Raw genomic sequence first — 19,334 nt, forward strand, 5'->3', positions numbered from 1 at the left:
TATAATACTGCTCCCTATATACAAGAATATAACTACTATAATACTGCTCCCTATATACAAGAATATAACTACTATAATACTGCCGCCTATATACAAGAATATAACTACTATAATACTGCCGCCTATATACAAGAATATAACTACTATAATACTGCCCCTATATACAAGAATATAACTACTATAATACTGCCGCCTATATACAAGAATATAACCCTGCCCCCTATGTACATGAATACATCATGTATATTGCTACTTCTATGTATATATATATATATATATATATATATATATATATATATATATATATATATATATATATGTAGTGGGGCTGGCCGATCATTAGCAGTGACACTGGTGACAGCTGTGCATTGCATTGAGGGTCAGGGGGCGTTAAAGAGAAATGACTTCAGGGACAGGAGATTATTTTCTTTCTGTTGTGGGAAACACTATATCCTGTCTGTTAATAACGACTTTCCAAGTCCTGGTCTCTATTCTACACTACATCTCCATATTGCTGTGCGTGAAGCTGACAATCTAATCATGGGTTGGGGGTTGAGAGCTTTCTTCTTGCTTCCACTTCTGAGCTGTGAGTCACCACTCTATCTGTCTGTCTATCTATAGAGCTGGCAGCATGTTGTATGTCTCTCGTGTCTTCCTGGTCACTGTCTTCTGTGTGCACGATGTGGGGGGGGGGGGATATTTCCTTAACGCCAAAGTGTGGTCTTTCTTCTTCTCCTTTAGGAAATGGTCTAGTTTGGTCAAGGGTCATAGACAAGCTGCTAAGATCTTCTAGGAGCAGGTACTATGGCTGAAGGACCCACAATGTCCATGTCCATTGAAATAAGTGGCTGTTAAGTGGACACCAGTGGTCCAACCCAGCCAAGAACCACGCTTGATGGAGCTCCCGAACCTAACTAATAAAGAGAAGTCCCTCCGGTGGGATACTTTCCATAATGGACAACCCCTATTATAACTACTCGATCAGAGATCTAGTAGTTGGGATACTCTGAACCCTTGGTTGACCAAAGGAGAATCTCCACTCAGGGCGTCCTGGGCTCCATACCAAACTTTTAAATGCCCCACCGAGATCCATGTAAAAGTTAGGGTGAGGGCTCATTTGCCGACCAAGATGCGGTAAAAAAAAAACACAACTATTGTGAAAGTAGAACTCCCAGCATGGCCTAACAATGGTATCACACACACTATCTAGAAGTAGAAAACACCAAACCCCAGACCAGACCCCAAAATAAGTTTTAACCAGACCCTTAAAGTAATTCAGGCCACAGACAAGACCCCAAAAGTAACCTCTTAACAACTAGGCCTATTTTGGCCTAAGAACTAGCAGCATTTTAAATTACGGGTCGGTAGATTTACGGTAATACCACATATGTATAGGGTTTTTATGTTTTACTGCTTTTGCACAATAAAAACACTTTGTTTTTGTGTCGGTGCATTCCAAGAACCGGAACTTTATTCATTTTCCATCGATGTTGGCGTATGTGGGCTTGTTTTTGCAAGACTAGATGTAGTTTTTTTTTTTTTTTTGTTCCACTAGGGGACTCCACCAGCCATGGCAGGCCTTAGTGCCTTCATCTGGCCCCCAGCTGGCATTGCAAACCATTGGCGGCCGGTTACCTCCGATTCGTGAAAGAGGGAGCCCCCTTTCTCTGCCAAACCACTTAAATGTCACATCCAATATTGACCACAGCATTTAAGGGGTTAAATGTCCTGGACCAAGTTATTTTTGAACTTGGCCATTACAGCGGGACCCCAGGTGTCAGTCACATCCGGGACCCCGGGGTGATTGTGCTGGCACCTTTCCTGTGCCCGCGCAATCGCCTTCACGTACATGTATGTCGGTATGAGGGAAGCGGACCCTTTCCAGGATGTACATGTTTGTGATGATGCGGGAGGGGGTTAATTCAGATGAGGGGCATTCTGGTGAGAACAAGTATCACCTATCCACTGGATAGGTGATAAATGCTAGATCATTGTGGGTACGACCGCTGCGATCCCAACGATCGCCAGAACGGAGAGTACAAGAATACAAGGTCATAGGAGAAGAAATATTTATAATAATACTGGAAAATGTTGTCTTCTCATCTTGTCCCAGATTCCTTGGCCAGTGAGGAGGCCCGGCTGATAGAGGACCTCTTCTCCAACTACGATAAACAATCTCGTCCAGCGAAGTCCATCAACGACATCATCGAAGTAAAGCTGAAACTCACGTTGACCAACCTCATCTCTCTGGTAAGTGTTTTCCATGAATAATCCATGAAGTCTGGACCCATCACATGGCGTAACTCTTAGTCATTACCCATTTCCTTTTGACAGAAAGAACGAGAAGAAACCCTGACGACGAACGTGTGGATATTAATTGTGAGTTATATATGCAGCTGCTGAAACCTATCCAAAACGGACCGCGTTTCCCTCTGGTCTTGCTTGGTTTTTTTTTATCCCTAAATCTCAAATTTGTAATAAAAATATCATGATAATGATCTATACAGTAAAATTCTGAATTACCCGGCAATATAACATGGAAGTCTGGCAGCAGAAGAACATTTTTATGTTGGGCTTTCTTCCTACCTCTTGTTCTTTTCCAACTTTACCCTCACAAGTGAGTTTTTTAGAATTTTCTTCAGCCATACAATAATCCAAAATATTTCATAATGAAACAGATTAAAGGAAGTTTATCATCTTATATTATTCCTTACGATGTTCTCCTGTTTGGGAGCCACGTGAAGAGGTCATTTGTCACCATGTTCATTTTTTAACCTCTTTTTTTTCATCGCGTTAGGGCATATTGGTAAGATATACCATAAAGTTGTGATCACGAGCGTCCGACCACTGGCAGCCCCACCGATCCCAAGAACAGGACAGCCCGTTTCCTATTCCCGACATTTACTTCAATGGAAAGTAACTGCACATGCACGCCCATGTCCTTACTGGGAATGGGTAACAGGCAACGTATAGGTTGTAGATGGCAGCAGTAGTATCCAGGCTATGGTGCCAATTGGCCATATTAGGAGACTTAAGGATTAAACATGGCACATTGTAGGAGGGGGGCCCTAATACAGATTTTTCATTGGAGCCCAGGGGCTTATAGTTATGTCTCTGGGGCAACACTTTTCGCAAACTCAGACTTTTTTAGTGGAGTTGATATGCCATAAAAGCCTATAGGGGACAACCCCCACCCTTATCTTCCCAGGTCATACTGACAATGGTTCAGGTAGCTGAGATCTGGGCTCCTGTACATCGTATCCTCACCCTTGTAAATCTTGACATTTTCGAATTAATCTCTTAAAGACATGGGACGATTACAGACTGACCTGGAATGAATCGGACTACGGCGGCATGAATGTGGTACGCGTTCCACATCACATGGTATGGCTTCCGGATATAGTCCTGGAGAACAAGTACGTAAAGATATATGAATTTGTCCTCCATCATTAGGGAATTTAGAACTTCCACAGATTACCGGGCTACCCATTCTAAATCTTGTTTTCTTTTAGTATTGATGGTCAGTTTGACGTGGCGTACTATGCCAATGTGCTAGTGTACAGCAGTGGGTACATGTACTGGCTTCCACCAGCCATCTTCAGGAGTACATGCAGCGTTGACGTGACTTACTTCCCGTTTGATTGGCAAAACTGCTCCCTGGTGTTCAGGTGAGGAAATCTATATGACTCTCAATATCCTTGCCATCATAACAAGAGCAGATACAACATCAGCAGTCCTCTCATATAGGTTGGCACTCTTTCCGAAGTTGGATGTATATATGGTTGACTAGACTTGAAAAGATCATTGTAGAAGAGGACCACACACATTAGAAGAGACCTCCGAGAACGGGGGCATCTTCTGAACATACTTTTAAAGAACTGGAATATTTGTCAAGGACTGTAGAGCCCATATTTTGTGTGTTTTTCCATTTATTATATGATCCTTTTATAAATAGACTTTCGAAATATGGATTCATGATTATTGAGTCTCTTCTTGCAGGTCCAAAACCTACAATGCGAAGGAGGTTGACCTGCAGTTAGCTCTCGATGATGACTCACAGGAGAAGATAGAGTGGGTGGACATCGACCCGGAGGCATTTACAGGTGATCCCTTTAAGACTTGATCTTCTTCAAGTATGGCTGCTTTAATATATCAATGTTTTGACTCTTACACTGGTTTCACCAGTTGACCTCCGCAGCTAACCTATTACATGAAGCATCTGATGGCCTGTGGATGATCTCGGCCATGGTTTCTCCCAAAGAGTAGGAGCCATCCCAAAGGGTTGACCCTAAAATGACGCTATGGTCACCAATGCCTCTAAGCCTTATCTTTTGTGATGTCATAAGAAGTGACCCTTTGCATATTGGTGCAAGAACAAGGTTTCTTTCACATATCTAAATGTCCCTTAGTATGCATCCTACAGAATTTTATTAGCCCTATTACAGAAATAGTCCATGTTATAAAGTGGGATGTATACAAACGACCTCATGAGACCACACATTGTCATCCTGATCAGTAAGTTCGTTCTCCTTCATCCTTACCTTGTGCTGTTTTTAGAGAACGGAGAGTGGGCAATACGGCACCGTCCAGCAAAGAAGGTTATAAACAAGTCTTATACTTCCGAAGATCTGGAGTACCAAGAAATACGCTTCTCCTTGATTATCCAGCGAAAACCTTTGTTCTACATCATCAATGTCATTGTGCCTTGTGTCCTTATATCATCCCTGGCTGTGCTGGTGTACTTCCTTCCAGCTAAAGGTGAGGTGGACCCATTACAATCACCGATAATCTGAAAAGCAATTCCAGCGATAATAACACCATCAGCCGTCAGTTGGGTAACGTTTCAGATGAGGCAGGGGCAGACATAAAAAACTGACGGCCCCTGTGCAACAGTTTATGGGTTATCTACTGTCAGCATACCTGCAATTTACATCTTCTCATATTTCCATTGAGTAATGACTATAAAAATAATATTTTTTGCTATTATCTCTCCTGAAAACCAATTTTTCCTCCGGCGATGAGCAACAACTAGGGTATTGAAAGGGTTTATGGTGGTCTACGTCAATAAAAGGGTAAATGGAAACACAACTGGTGGTCTAGGTTAGTTAAGGATTCATGATAACATCACTGGTAGACTATGACAATAAAGGGGTTAATGATGGCATCTCAAGTAGTCTACATTAGTGACAGGATTATTGATAATATCCCTGGTTTTCTAGGGCAGCAAAGGGGTTTACGGATACATCTCTCTGATCTACGGCAGTGAAAAGGTTAATAATACAATCCCTAGTGGTATAGGGCAGTGAAGGGGTTCAGGATAACATACCTGGTGGGCTAGGGCAGTGAGGGGATTAATGAAGTTATCCCTGGTAATCTAGAACAGTCTAGGGGTTACTAATAACATCCATGGTGGTATAGGCAGTGAGTGGGGTTGAAAATAACATCCTTGGTGGGCTAGTGTAGTGAAGGGGTTACTGATAACATCCCTGGTGGGCTAGAGCAGTAAGGGGATTAATGAAGTTATCCCTGGTAATCGAGAGCAGGGTATGGGTTAATAACATCCCTGTTGGTCTATGGTAGTAATGGGGGTAATGATAACATCCCTGGTGGGCTAGTAATGAAATAATCCCTGGTGATGTAGGGCAGTGAAGGAGTTAACAGGATTCCTTCCTCTTGCTCCTTCATCTATCGCTGTCGCCTGCTCAGACACTGACATCCTGTAGCATCAGATATCAGCCAATCACAGAAAAGCATAGCCAATCATAGAGGCAGCCGAAACTATTTTGTTGTCGGCAGGACATCTCCCGGTGTAAACAGATGTGCTGCCGACATGATGGAACTGTATGAGGACGAGCGATCCCTGTGAAAGGAGCAAACGAGCGACGATCAACGAGGTGTATCGTTGATCGGCGCTCGATTACACGGCCCATGTCGGGTCGTGTAAGAGGACCCATGGTCTTCCTAATCTATGAAAGGTGGAGCATGTCAGCAGAAAGAGGGTACAATAGAGTAAGGATACTATAGAGAATGGATTAAAAAACCACCCTGGGGTCAGAGTGACCCCCTTTCCCCTTGTGGCCCCTGTGCAGCTATATGTCCGCCCCTGAGGTTCCTTTGAAGGTCTCCTAGTCTGGGCAGAACATCTGAACACCTACTGAAGTTCCAAGGTGGCATCTTAATGTTTTGGAGATACGAAGGGCATTGGTGGGTGTTTTTTAGACTATTCATCATAATTCGACCTCTAGACGGATGGCGGTTCCATCCATACCGGTGGAATTGCGGTTCAAACCCTTTATCCAAACTGATTGTATATAATTCTGCTCCTATTGTCTCCACACCCTTTCTTGTCCAGCTGGAGGTCAGAAGTGTACAGTGTCCATCTCAGTTCTCCTGGCCCAGACTGTGTTTTTGTTCCTCATTGCTCAGAGTGTCCCAGAGACATCGCTCAGTGTCCCGCTCATCGGCAAGTAGGTGACATTGTCATACACCAAAATTGTTAGAAACTCTGTGATTGCAGTGGACGATAAGGCAACATTTATATTCCAGATACCTGATCTTCGTTATGCTCGTATCAACACTCATCGTTCTCAGCTGTGTCATCGTCCTCAACATATCCCTACGGACACCAAGTACCCACAACCTGACTGCCAGCGTGAAACGAGTGAGCGCCTCAATAATATAAAAGTATTGATACCCACTTTCTGTGATTACTTCCTACTTACACAAAAGTCTCATAGCTATACTATATGGTCAAAAGTTTGAGCTCCCCCCCCCCCATGAGTTCAGGTGTTTTAAAATCAAGCACACCGCCATGTAACCTCCATAGACAAACATTGCTAGCAGTATGGGTATTTACATGTGTCACTCTAATAGGAGGCCCCCTTAGCCACAAGTTAGTGAAATTTCTGATCTGCTAGATCTGCCCGGTCAGCTGAAAGTGCATTATCTGCTAGATCTGCCCTGGTCCCGTTTAAGTGTTGTTATTATTATCTGCTAGATCTGCCCCGGTCAACCTGTAAGTGCTATAATTATCAGCTAGATCTGCCCCGGTAACCTGTAAGTGTTATTATCATCTGGTAGATCTGAGACGGTAACCTGTGTTATTTTTATCTGCTAGATCTGCCCTGGTCACCTGTAAGTATTATTATTGTCTGCTATATCTGCCCAGGTCACCTGTAAGTGTTATTATTATCTACTAGATCTGTCCCAGTTACCTGTAAGTGTTGTTATTATCGGCTGGATTTGCCCTGGTCACCTGTAAGTGCTATTATTTTCTGCTAGATCTGTCCCAGTCACCTGTAAGTGTTGTTATTATTTGATGGATTTGCCCTGGTCACCTGTAAGTGTTATTATCTTCTAGATCTTCCCCGGTCACCTGTAAGTGTAATTATTATCTGCTAGATCTGCCCCAGTCACCTGTAAGTGCTATTATTATCTGGTAGATCTGCCTGATCACCTGTAAGTGCTATTATTATCTGCTAGATCTGCTCTGGTCAGCTGTAAGTTTTATTATCTGCTAGATTTGCCTGGTCACCTGTAAGTGTTATTATTAGCTATTGAATCTGACCTGGTCACCTGTAATTGTTATTATTACCTGCTAGATCTGCTCCGGTCAGCTGTAAGGCCCCATTCACATCACGTTATTGCCCAAAATTTGTCACCTGTAAGTGTTATTATTGTGACGTGGAAGCATCAACAGCTCAGCCACAGGATGGTAGATCATGCAAACTCACAGAGCAGGGCCACCATGTGCAGAAGAGCGTGGCGTGTAGAAATCGGTTGTATCATTCAGTACAGATATCCAAAGTTCCCAAACTGCCTCTGGAACTGACATCAGCACCAGACACAATACCAATCGGCAGCTGGAGTGGCGTAAAGCACGTCGTCACTGGACTCTATATCTGTGTGTTCTCTGGAGTAATGAATCATGTCTCACTATCTGGCAGTCCGATGGAGGAATCTGGGTGTGGAGGATGCCAGGAGAACACTACCCACCAGAATGTATAAGGCTTAGTGTATCATTCGGTGAAGGAAGGAAATGGTCTGGAACCCATGGTTTTGGAATGGAATGTCCAACAAACTCATATAATTGTGATGGCCAGGGGTCCACATACTTTGGCTATATAGTATATATAAGCCAATTTCCTGTCTGGTCCCAGAAGGGACTATCTTCTGCCATCTTAATTTACTCTATCAAGTCATAAAGTAGGACGACAAAAAACCCATAAAATATTGTCCAACCAGAGATATGATGGGGTATTTTGAAGACGAACCTATGAGGCCTATCAAGTTCAACCAATTATTCTCTTATTGTGTTGATCCAGAGGAGGCAAATGTAAGACCCCTCTGGTGGCAAATTTCCCCCCATGTACCCAAGACTCGAAATATGTGTCCACATATCAGAATAGATCCCTAGTAATCATATTATTTTCTTACTCAGTTGCTTCAGTTTATTATTATTCTGTCCAGATAAAACTCAGCCCTCCCTTGAAGCCCCCATCGAACTTGTGGGGGCTGAACAATGTGAATAAGGAGAGCTGCAGTGTAAAGCATGAAAGAGGGACGTTGCAGCAGCTTGAGATTCTGATGAGATAAAAGGTGGATTTCAGACTACCTTGGACTCCAATAGACAATGCAGCTAGACTGGAGTCACTAAACATTGCTGTATCCTAATAGAGCAAAGCTTAAAATAGCCGGACTACCATAGACTCCAACAGACAATGCAGCTGAGCTGGAGTCACTGATCATAACTGTCCCATAATGAAGCAGAGCTAAGGAGAAGCCAAGTAGCCCACATTGATGCAACAAAGAGGAATTGGACTTTACCCAAAATATTGATTTACATACAATTTTTGTGACCAAAACTGGGCATCCAGACACAAGATCCTGGATGAGAGAACATATATATGATGTACTGTATATTCTGTATATATTAAGTCTACAGTAAATATGTTTTTTGTTTATACATCAGATGCTTTTGGAGGTGGTACCACGTTACTTGCACATGGAGATAGAGCCATGTGAGGAGGCGGGGGAGACAACACGAGAGAGAAGAAGGAGCTCTCTAGGAATCATGTTAAAGGCTGAGGAATATATTCTGAAGAAACCTCGAAGCGAGTTGATGTTTGAAAGGCAAAGAGACAGGCATGGGATGAGCAGGGACCACAAAGGTGAGAAGTCACAAGACGAAAAGAGGCCACAGAGGTCAGGAGATGAGCCAAGGTCACAGATGAGTAGGATCAGACCACAGTGATGAGGAGGCTTAGAATTGAGAAAGGGACACAGTGATTATGATGCTCAGGATGAGGCAGTAATGACGTGGTGATGAGGAGTCCTAGAAAGAGCAAGGACCACAGTGATGAGTAGGCTCAGGATGAGCAAAGACCACAGTGATGAGTAGGCTTAGGATGAGGAAAGACCACAGTGATGAGTAGGCTCAGGATAAGCAAAGACCACAGTGATGAGTAGGCTTAGGATGAGGAAAGACCACAGTGATGAGTAGGCTCAGGATGAGGAAAGACCACAGTGATGAGTAGGCTTAGGATGAGGAAAGACCACCGTGATGAGTAGGTTTAGGATAATCAAAGACCACAGTGAAGAGTAGGCTTAGGATGAGCAAAGACCACAGTGATGAGTAGGCTTAGGATAAGCAAAGACCACAGTGATGAGTAGGCTTAGGATAAGCAAAGACCACAGTGATGAGTAGGCTCAGGATGAGGAAAGACCACAGTGATGAGTAGGCTCAGGATGAGGAAAGACCACAGTGATGAGTAGGCTCAGGATGAGGAAAGACCACAGTGATGAGTAGGCTCAGGATGAGGAAAGACCACAGTGATGAGTAGGCTTAGGATAAGCAAAGACTATAGTCAGGGGCGTAACTAGGAAAAACTGGGCCCCATAGCAAACTTTTGACTGGGGCCCCCCTCCCCTGGGTATTCCGCAACACAGCACTCCCTATAGATAGCACCATACAGCCCCCCTGTAGATAACGCCATACAGCCCCCCTGTAGATAACACCAGACAGCCCTCCCCCTGTAGATAACGCCATACAGCCCCCTGTAGATAACGCCATACAGCCCCCCTGTAGATAACGTCATACAGCCCCCCTGTAGATAACGTCATACAGCCCCCCTGTAGATAACACCATACAGCCCTCCCCCTGTAGATAACGCCATACAGCCCCCTGTAGATAACGCCATACAGCCCTCCCCCTGTAGATAACGCTATACAGCCCCCCTGTAGATAACGCTATACAGCCCCCTGTAGATAACGCCATACAGTCCCCTCTGTAGATAACGCCATACAGCCCCCCTGTAGATAACGCCATACAGCCCCCCCTGTAGATAACACCATACAGCCCCCCTGTAGATAACGCCATACAGCCCCCCCTGTAGATAACACCATACAGCCCCCTGTAGATAACGCCATACAGCCCCCTGTAGATAGCGCCATACAGCCCCCCTGTAGATAATGCCATACAGCCCCCCTCTAGATAACGCCATACAGCCCTCCCCCTGTAGATAATGCCATACAGCCCCCTGTAGATAACGCCATACAGCCCCCCTGTAGATAATGCCATACAGCCCCCCTCTAGATAACGCCATACAGCCCTCCCCCTGTAGATAATGCCATACAGCCCCCTGTAGATAATTCCATACAGCCCCCCTGTAGATAACGCCATACAGCCCCCCTGTAGATAATGCCATACAGCCCCCCTGTAGATAATGCCATACAGCCCCCTGGAGATAATGCCACACAGCCCCCCTGTAGATAACGCCATACAGCCCCTTTGTAGATAATGCCACACAGCCCCCCTGTAGATAATGCCATACAGCCCCCCTGTAGATAATGCCATACAGCCCCCCTGTAGATAACGCCATACAGCCCCCCTGTAGATAACGCCATACAGCCCCCCTGTAGATAACGCCATACAGCCCCCCTGTAGATAATGCCATACAGCCCCCCTGTAGATAATGCCATACAGCCCCCCCTGTAGATAATGCCATACAGCCCCCCTGTAGATAATGCCATACAGCCCCCCTCTAGATAACGCCATACAGCCCTCCCCCTGTAGATAATGCCATACAGCCCTCTGTAGATAACGCCATACAGCCCTCCCCCTGTAGATAATGCCATACAGCCCTCTGTAGATAACGCCATACAGCCCCCCTGTAGATAATGCCATACAGCCCCCCTGTAGATAACGCCATACAGCCCCCCTGTAGATAATGCCATACAGCCCCCCTGTAGATAATGCCATACAGCCCCCTGGAGATAATGCCATACAGCCCCCCTGTAGATAACGCCATACAGCCCCTTTGTAGATAATGCCATACAGCCCCCCTGTAGATAACGCCATACAGCCCCTTTGTAGATAATGCCATACAGCCCCCCTGTAGATAACGCCATACAGCCCCCCTGTAGATAATGCCATACAGCCCCCCTGTAGATAACGCCATACAGCCCCCCTGTAGATAACGCCATACAGCCCCCCTGTAGATAACGCCATACAGCCCCCCTGTAGATAATGCCATACAGCCCCCCTGTAGATAATGCCATACAGCCCCCCTGTAGATAATGCCATACAGCCCCCCTGTAGATAATGCCATACAGCCCCCCTGTAGATAACGCCATACAGCCCCCCTGTAGATAACGCCATACAGCCCCCCTGTAGATAATGCCATACAGCCCCCCTGTAGATAATGCCATACAGTCCCCCCTGTAGATAATGCCACACAGCCCCCCTGTAGATAACGCCATACAGCCCCCCTGTAGATAATGCCATACAGCCCCCCTGTAGATAGTGCCACACAGTCCCCCCTGTAGATAATGCCATACAGCCCCCCTGTAGATAATGCCACACAGTCCCCCCTGTAGATAATGCCATACAGCCCCCCTGTAGATAACACCATACAGCCCCCCTGTAGATAATGCCATACAGCGCCCCTGTAGATAATGCCATACAGCCCCCTGTAGATAATGCCATACAGCCCCCCTGTAGATAATGCCATACAGCCCCCCTGTAGATAATGCCATACAGCGCCCCTGTAGATAATGCCACACAGTCCCCCCTGTAGATAACGTCATACAGCCCCCCTGTAGATAATGCCATACAGCCCCCCCTGTAGATAACGCCTTACAGTCCCCCCGTAGATAACGCCATACAGCCCTCCCTGTAGATAACGCCACATACAGCCCCCCTGTAGATAACGCCATACAGCCCCCCTGTAGATAACGCCATACAGCCCCCCTGTAGATAATGCCACACAGTCCCCCCTGTAGATAATGCCACACAGCCCCCCTGTAGATAATGCCACACAGCCCCCCTGTAGATAATGCCATACAGCCCCCCTGTAGATAATGCCATACAGCCCCCCTGTAGATAACGCCATACAGCCCCCCTGTAGATAACGCCATACAGCCCCCCTGTAGATAACGCCATACAGCCCCCCTGTAGATAACGCCATACAGCCCCCCTGTAGATAATGCCACACAGCCCCCCTGTAGATAATGCCATACAGCCCCCTGTAGACAATGCCACACAGCCCCCCTGTAGATAATGCCATACAGCCCTAAACCCCCCCCTGTAGGTAATGACATGCAGCCCCCAACCCTCCCCCCCCCCCAAAAAAAAACGGCCTATAGTTTGTCCTACAATAGAGATGTATACCCTATCCACAGGATAGGGGATACATGTGTGATCGCTGGCAGCGATAAGGAGAACAGGGGACTGAAAGTCCCCCGAAGTTCTCCATGACGAACCTCGGACTTCCGGCGTCTGCGCAGTTCAATAAAAATGAAAGGAGCGCTGGTCACGCATGCGCACAAGCGCGACCGGTGCACAATTCATTTCTATGGAGCTGCCGACAGACCCTGGTTTGTTATGGAGAACTTCGGGGGGCTTTCGGTCCCCTGTTCTCCTTATCGCTGGCGTCCCAGCGATCGCACATGTATCCCCTATCCCATGGATAGGGGATGCATGTTTTTTGTAGGAACAACCCCTTCAGTGGCGTCGCGCTGTAGCAGCCATAGCGGCTGCTAGCGGAGCCTTCGGCCATGGGGGGGCCGTGCTGGCGGGCGGCATGGGCCCCCTCATGCTGCGGGCCCCGTAGTAGCCGCTACGGCTGCTATAGCGCTAGTTACGCCACTGACTATAGTGATATGTAGGCTTAGGATGAGCAAAGACTACAGTGATGAGTAGGCTTAGGATGGGCAAAGACCACACTGATGAGTAGGCTTAGGATGAGCAAAGACTAGGATGAGCAAAGATCACAGTGATGAGTAGGTTTAGGATGAGCAAAGACCACAGTGATGAGTAGGTTTAGGATTAGCAAGGATTACAGTGATGAGAAGGCTCAGGATGAGCAAAGACCACAGTGATGAATAAACTAAGGATGAGCAAGGACTACAGTGATGAGTAGACTCAGGATGAGCAAGGACCACAGTGATGAGTAGGTTTAGGATGAGCAAAGACCACAGTGATGAGTAGGCTTAGGATGTGCAAGGACCACCGTGATGAATAAACTAAGGATGAGCAAGGACTACAGTGATGAGTAGACTCAGGATGAGCAAGGACCACAGTGATGACTAGACTATTAGACTCATAGGCTCCGGATAAGCAAGAACCACAGAGATGAGGAGGCTCAGGATGAGCAAGAACCACAGAGATGAGGAGGCTCAGGATGAGCAAGGACCACAGGTTCAGGATGAGCAATAAACACAGTGATGAGGAGCCTCTAACTGACAAGTATCAGTAGGAACAGTATGAGCAGGTTGCAAAGAGGTCGCTTTACATCTTTATGGGGTATAATATGGCCCACTTAATGTCCCATAATGACATAGTAGACGTAATAATACAGATGGATTATGTAAAAACAACATAAAATATTATGTTAGCACCCACAATGGGGGTAATATGTCCTACAGGAGTAGCATAAGAAATAAACAAAGCCCAATACTAACATATCACATCCATCTCTCATTCCAGTTCATCGATTTGATGTGGATGTAAAAACCACTTTATATCGAAACTTGGCCCAATGTGCCCCAGAAATCAAGGACTGCGTGGATGCCTGTAATTTCATCACAGCCAGTACGAAGGAGCAGAATGCCACTGGTGCCGTGAGTGTCCTCGTGTTGACTGAGACAGTGCAATATACTTATGGCAGAGCTTGGTGCCAAAGAAGTTCAGGCAGAAGTCACCTGAGTCTTCCCCTTCACTGTTGACCTGTCATCAGCAAGCTACAGACCACTGGAGTCCATGTTTCTCTGTTGAGCTGTCTCTACTGTATTTTTCTACCATTTGTGTCAATGAGAGTTCATCCGTTTTGAGCAGAGCTGAGTCCCTGTAATGTCCCTGGTGGCCTTGTAATTAAGTGGAAGCTGCCCAGTTATTTAATGTACATGTATGATGATGCTCTCTGTCCTACCTTGATTGTCCGGGGCTTCACGCCCTTCCCTGATGGTCCTCCGGTTTAGAGTCCATGCCTGGTAAGCCAGTAGTGTAATGATATCCCTGGTGGTCTAGTGGCTTAGTAATTGATTTTCTTGTTGATCTAGTGCATACATGCATTATGTATGGCCAGGGAGCCATGTGCAGACATCAATGTTCTCCTGACTGGCACTTCGCAGGATGGGACACACAGGCCGATTCTGGTGACCTAGTTAGTTAATAATAACCACGGTGGCCCAGTAGATTTAGTAGATAGTATTCTTTGTGGCCCGGTGATTTATCAAATAGTAATCCTAGTTATACAAAGGATTAAACATAATGATCCCAGGTAGTAACTGGGTTAGTCAATATATCTGGTGGTCTAAGGGCTTAATTCAGAATATCTGTGGGTTAAGTGGGTGAATAATATTATCCCTGGTGGTCTTGTGGGTTGGCTAATAATATCTGTGGCAGCCGAGTGCTTTAATTTATACTATCTCTGGTGGGTGAATAATAATATCCCAGGTGGTCTAGTCAGATAGTCAGTAATGTCTGCGGTGGTCTAGTGACTAATAATATCCATGGTGGTCTAGTGGATAAATACTAATATCACTGGTGGCCTAATTGGTTGACCAAAACTATATATGGTAGTTGAGTGCTTTCATTTATACTATCTCTGGTGGTCTCGTGGGTAAATAATAATATCCCAGGTGGTCTAGTGGGTTAGTCAGTAATGTCTGTGATGATATATTGGCTTATTTAATAATATCCATGGTGGTCTGGGGGATAAATACTTATGGTGGTCTAATGGGTTAGTTAATAATAGTTAATATGTGTTAATCTAGCATCTTAATTCATAATTTCCCTGGTGGTCTAATGGGTGAATAATAATATCCCTGCTGGTCTAGTGGGTTAGTCAGTAGTGCTTTTGGTGGTCTAATGGTTTATTTTAAAATATCCCTGGTAGATTGTTGAAAAAACAATATCACTGCTTTCTAAGGGGTAAGTCAATGACATATGTGGTAGATTACCATCTTAATTCATAATATCCCTGGAGGTCTGGTGGGTCAAAAATATATTTGATGGTCTTGTGGATTAGCCAATATTGTCCAGTGTTCTACTGTATACTGATGATGGTATAGGGCAGCGTTTTCCAAACTGTGGGTCACGACCCCCTGGGGGGGGGGGGTCATGTGAAGACCTCCGGGGGAGGGGCTTGCAAGCCACTCACCGATGTCCCGCTTATGTCTGCTTCCTGATGCAGATACAGTTGAATTAAATGCTGGTGCAAGAGGCTGACTGTTCCTTTCTCCATCATTCACTATGCGGTGAGCAGTGAGTGGCTCGGCACAGAAAGGCGCGATGTAGTGACGTCATCGCGCCTGTCTGTGCTGAGTCACTCATTGCACAGACCAAGGAGGAGAAGGATCTCCTCCACTCGTCGTGGGAACAGGGATAGGTAAGTAATTATTTTATTATATTTCTATTTGGCACTCTGGGGCATTATACTGGGTATGGAGAGGGCAGCCAATATCGGCCAATATACTGTGTGGGGGCAGCTGTGGGGACATTATTCTGTGTGGGGCAGCTATAAGGGCATTATACTGTTTGGGGGTAACTATAAGGGTATTATACTGTGTGGGGGACACTAAGGGGTCATTATGCTGTGTGGGGGCAGCTATAGGGGTATTATCCCATGTGGGCAGATATAGGGGTATTATACTGCATGGTTAGGCACTATAGGTGCATTATCCTGTGTGGATACAGCGATGGGGGGCATTATACTGTGGGGGCACTATAGGGTCCTTATACTGGTTGGTGGCACAAAGGGGTCATTACATTGTGTAGGGCAGCTATTGGGCATTATACTGTGAGGGAGACAGCCTTAGAGGCATTATACTGTGTAGGGAGCACTATAGGGTCATTATAATGTGTGGGCAGGCACTATGTGAGCATTATACTGTGTGGGGCAGCTATAGGGGCATTATATTGTGTGGGGGAAACTATAAGGGTATTATACTGTTGTGGGGACATGAAGTGGGAATTATACTGTGTGGGGGCCCACTGGGTTGGTGGCCACTCAGATGTGTTTCGCCCCCCCACTCATGTGCTAAACCCCTAGCTACGCCTCTGATGGCCAATGATGGACTGGTCGGGTCACATGACCCACCATCAGCGACCATAGTCGGACCTCAGCGACGTACTTCAGCAGGATACCTTTAGCCCGCCCCTTCCGCGACCCGCACAATTATTGTTATTTTCAATGTTGCAGCGACATGTTTTTCAAATGGAGCATCTAACTACGAATGATGTTGACAAACATTAGACTAAATAGGGCTAAGTACGGTAGTCCCAGACAAAAGTGGATCCCGGCCGCAGAAAGTTTTGGAACCACTGGTCTAAGGGTTTAATTCATAATGTCCCTGGTGGTCTAGTGGGTCAATAATATCTTTGGCGATTTTGTGGATTAGCCAATATTGTCTAGTGCTGTAGTGTGTTAGTAATTAATATTGGTGATGGTCTAGAGATGTCCCTGGTGGTCTGGTGTATAAATAACATCTCTGGTGGTCTAGTGAGTCTAATATCTCTATTGGTCTAGTGGCCTAATTCATAATGTTCCTAGTGGTCTGGTGGGTCAATAATATCTATGGTGGTCTTGTAGATTAGCCAATATTGCCAAGTGTTCTACTGTATATTGATGATGGTCTAGGGGCTTAAGTCATAATATCACTGGTGATGTGGTGGGTAAATAATATATATTGTGGTCTTGTGGGTTAGCCAATATTGTCTCCGGTAGTCTAGTGGCTTAATTCGTAATGTCCCTGGTGGTCTGTTAGGTAAGTAATAACATCCCTGGTGATCTGGTGGGTAAATGATAATAACTGTGGTGGTCTAGTAGAGAAGTAATTTTAATATCCCTGGTGGGCTGGTGATAATATCTCTGGTGGTCTAGTAGGGAAGTAATAATAATATCCCTGGTGGGCTAGTCGATTAGTTAATAATGTTGTTCTAGTCATCACTTATCTGTTCAGATTCCAGCATTGTGCCCGCTGCCTGTGACATATAGTTGAACGTCTATTATTCCTCATGAATGGATTGAATTTTTAATATAATTTTTTTTTTATGTTGCAGGAAATGGAAAATTGGGTGACGATTGGGAAGGTGTTGGACGTTCTATGTTTTTGGGTGGCCCTGCCACTGTTTGTGGTGGGAACTCTTGCTATTTTCATTATGGGACATTTTAATAGTGCGCCAGATCGTCCTTTTTCCGGTGACGACCGTCTCTATGAGCCATAATCTGGGAAGCTGGGGATCCGGATCCTCTGCCTATGGGTGTTACTGAGGGTGAGCGAGTGAACTCCGGGACATCTGGGTGACTGACAATGCAAGCCTGGAACCGTCACCCACCTGCGCTGTCCGTCTGGATGGGCGCCATCATATTGTATTCAATGTGACCTAAGTTAAAAATACAATAAATAAAAATTCCATCCATTCCCTCTGTCCTTTACCTCTCATATATAGTTGTTAATTCCACATAATTCTGTCATCATTGGCTTTGTAGGAAATTTCTGGATGTTTTACTCCTTTCCATTCTGGCAAGTTTTTTTAAAAATTCTAAGTAATAATTGTGTGTGTGTCCCTTTAAATAAAATATAATGAGCGTTTGTTACAAGTGCATCCAGTCTGAACAATCCTCTGTGAACTAAACAGTCCAGACTCCTGACGGATATATTGTGACACGCGATCACGACAGGGGAGACATGTGTGCAGCTGATGTGCTGAGTTCACAGGGGGCTGCTTAGGCTAGATACAACTGCAACAAACCCTCAGCTGTGAACAGGGTGGTCTCCGTTTTCATTCAATGACAACAAGCAGGGATTTTAAAAATGATGGTGAATGAAAACTGAAAAATGACGGTTAGCTAATGGACAACCAGTAGTTTTGCTTGACCACTCCCACAACGCCTCGGATTGTACGGCCCATCATAGGTGGTCTACTGTGCCCTACAAGAACCAAAGTGTCAATACTCATTGTAGATACAGGAGCAACCAATAGTCACCAATGAAGAACCACAAAATCCAAAAACATCAAAAACATTTTGATGTGGTAGCCTTTATCAAATATTCTGGACGGCTTAAAGGTGTTCACCAGTTTAGAAAACCCATTATCATAGACCGCATTAGTGAATCCTAAGTTAATAGGGGGTCCTATGTTCAGTATCGAGTAGAGATTAGTTATGAAGAGCGTCTCTCGCTCTGGAGGACACGTCCTTCATGTAACACATTGAACTGAATGGACACTGTGTAATGCTTAATTTCTCCTGTGGTGGTGCTGCAGGGAAATTAAACATTTACTGGAAGATTTCCCCACAGATTACAGTTGATCACTGGGGGGGCACTTAGTGATCATCTTATTGTCAAGAGATCCGTCCATCAAGTAGGGATTGTCCAAAGCTGAGAATCCCTTTAAGGTCTCGAGAAGGTTCATAATTTTGTATTTAATTCATGCATTACCTTCACCACTTGAAGTCTTGTCTTAGTATGTCCCGTCTCCGTCTTGGACTATCCCTTGCTTTTTATCTTATGGGTTGGCTTCTGCTCCGTAGACCAGATGGTGAAATGAGAAACTAATGGTCTCGAATAACTTTCCATCGAATTCTCAAGTCTAATCTTTGAATGTAAAGCTTCAGTCCCTATGGAAAAAGTGACAACAGAGCGAGAGGCCCAGGAGGGTCTGACTCTGGTGACTTCCGATAGGGACCCAGGAACGTAATCGTTGAGCCACAGAGGATGAGCTCTACTCCATGTCTGACACCCACACCATTCAGAAGACCCAAACAGAAGGGAGAACATTCTTCAGAAACACTATGCTGGCCAGAAGATGACCTGATGGCACTTCATGA

The 19,334-nt window shown here is 45.4% G+C and overlaps 1 protein-coding gene across 1 annotated transcript; it reads left to right on the forward strand.

The window, feature by feature from the left end:
- The first annotated feature begins 228 nt into the window (after positions 1-228).
- On the forward strand, positions 229-17,787 carry LOC142748439 (acetylcholine receptor subunit epsilon-like). The gene is made up of 13 exons (XM_075855538.1): positions 229-261; positions 503-525; positions 2,127-2,250; positions 2,335-2,379; positions 3,307-3,416; positions 3,513-3,668; positions 4,000-4,103; positions 4,558-4,758; positions 6,353-6,467; positions 6,547-6,661; positions 8,972-9,161; positions 14,015-14,121; positions 17,564-17,787. Exons 1-13 carry the CDS (start codon positions 229-231, stop codon positions 17,726-17,728), a joined length of 1,488 nt encoding a protein of 495 aa, XP_075711653.1. The 3' UTR covers positions 17,729-17,787.
- Positions 17,788-19,334: the final 1,547 nt, after the last annotated feature.

This window comes from Rhinoderma darwinii, chromosome 3 (assembly GCF_050947455.1).
Source record: "Rhinoderma darwinii isolate aRhiDar2 chromosome 3, aRhiDar2.hap1, whole genome shotgun sequence".
Lineage (NCBI taxonomy): Eukaryota > Metazoa > Chordata > Amphibia > Anura > Rhinodermatidae > Rhinoderma > Rhinoderma darwinii.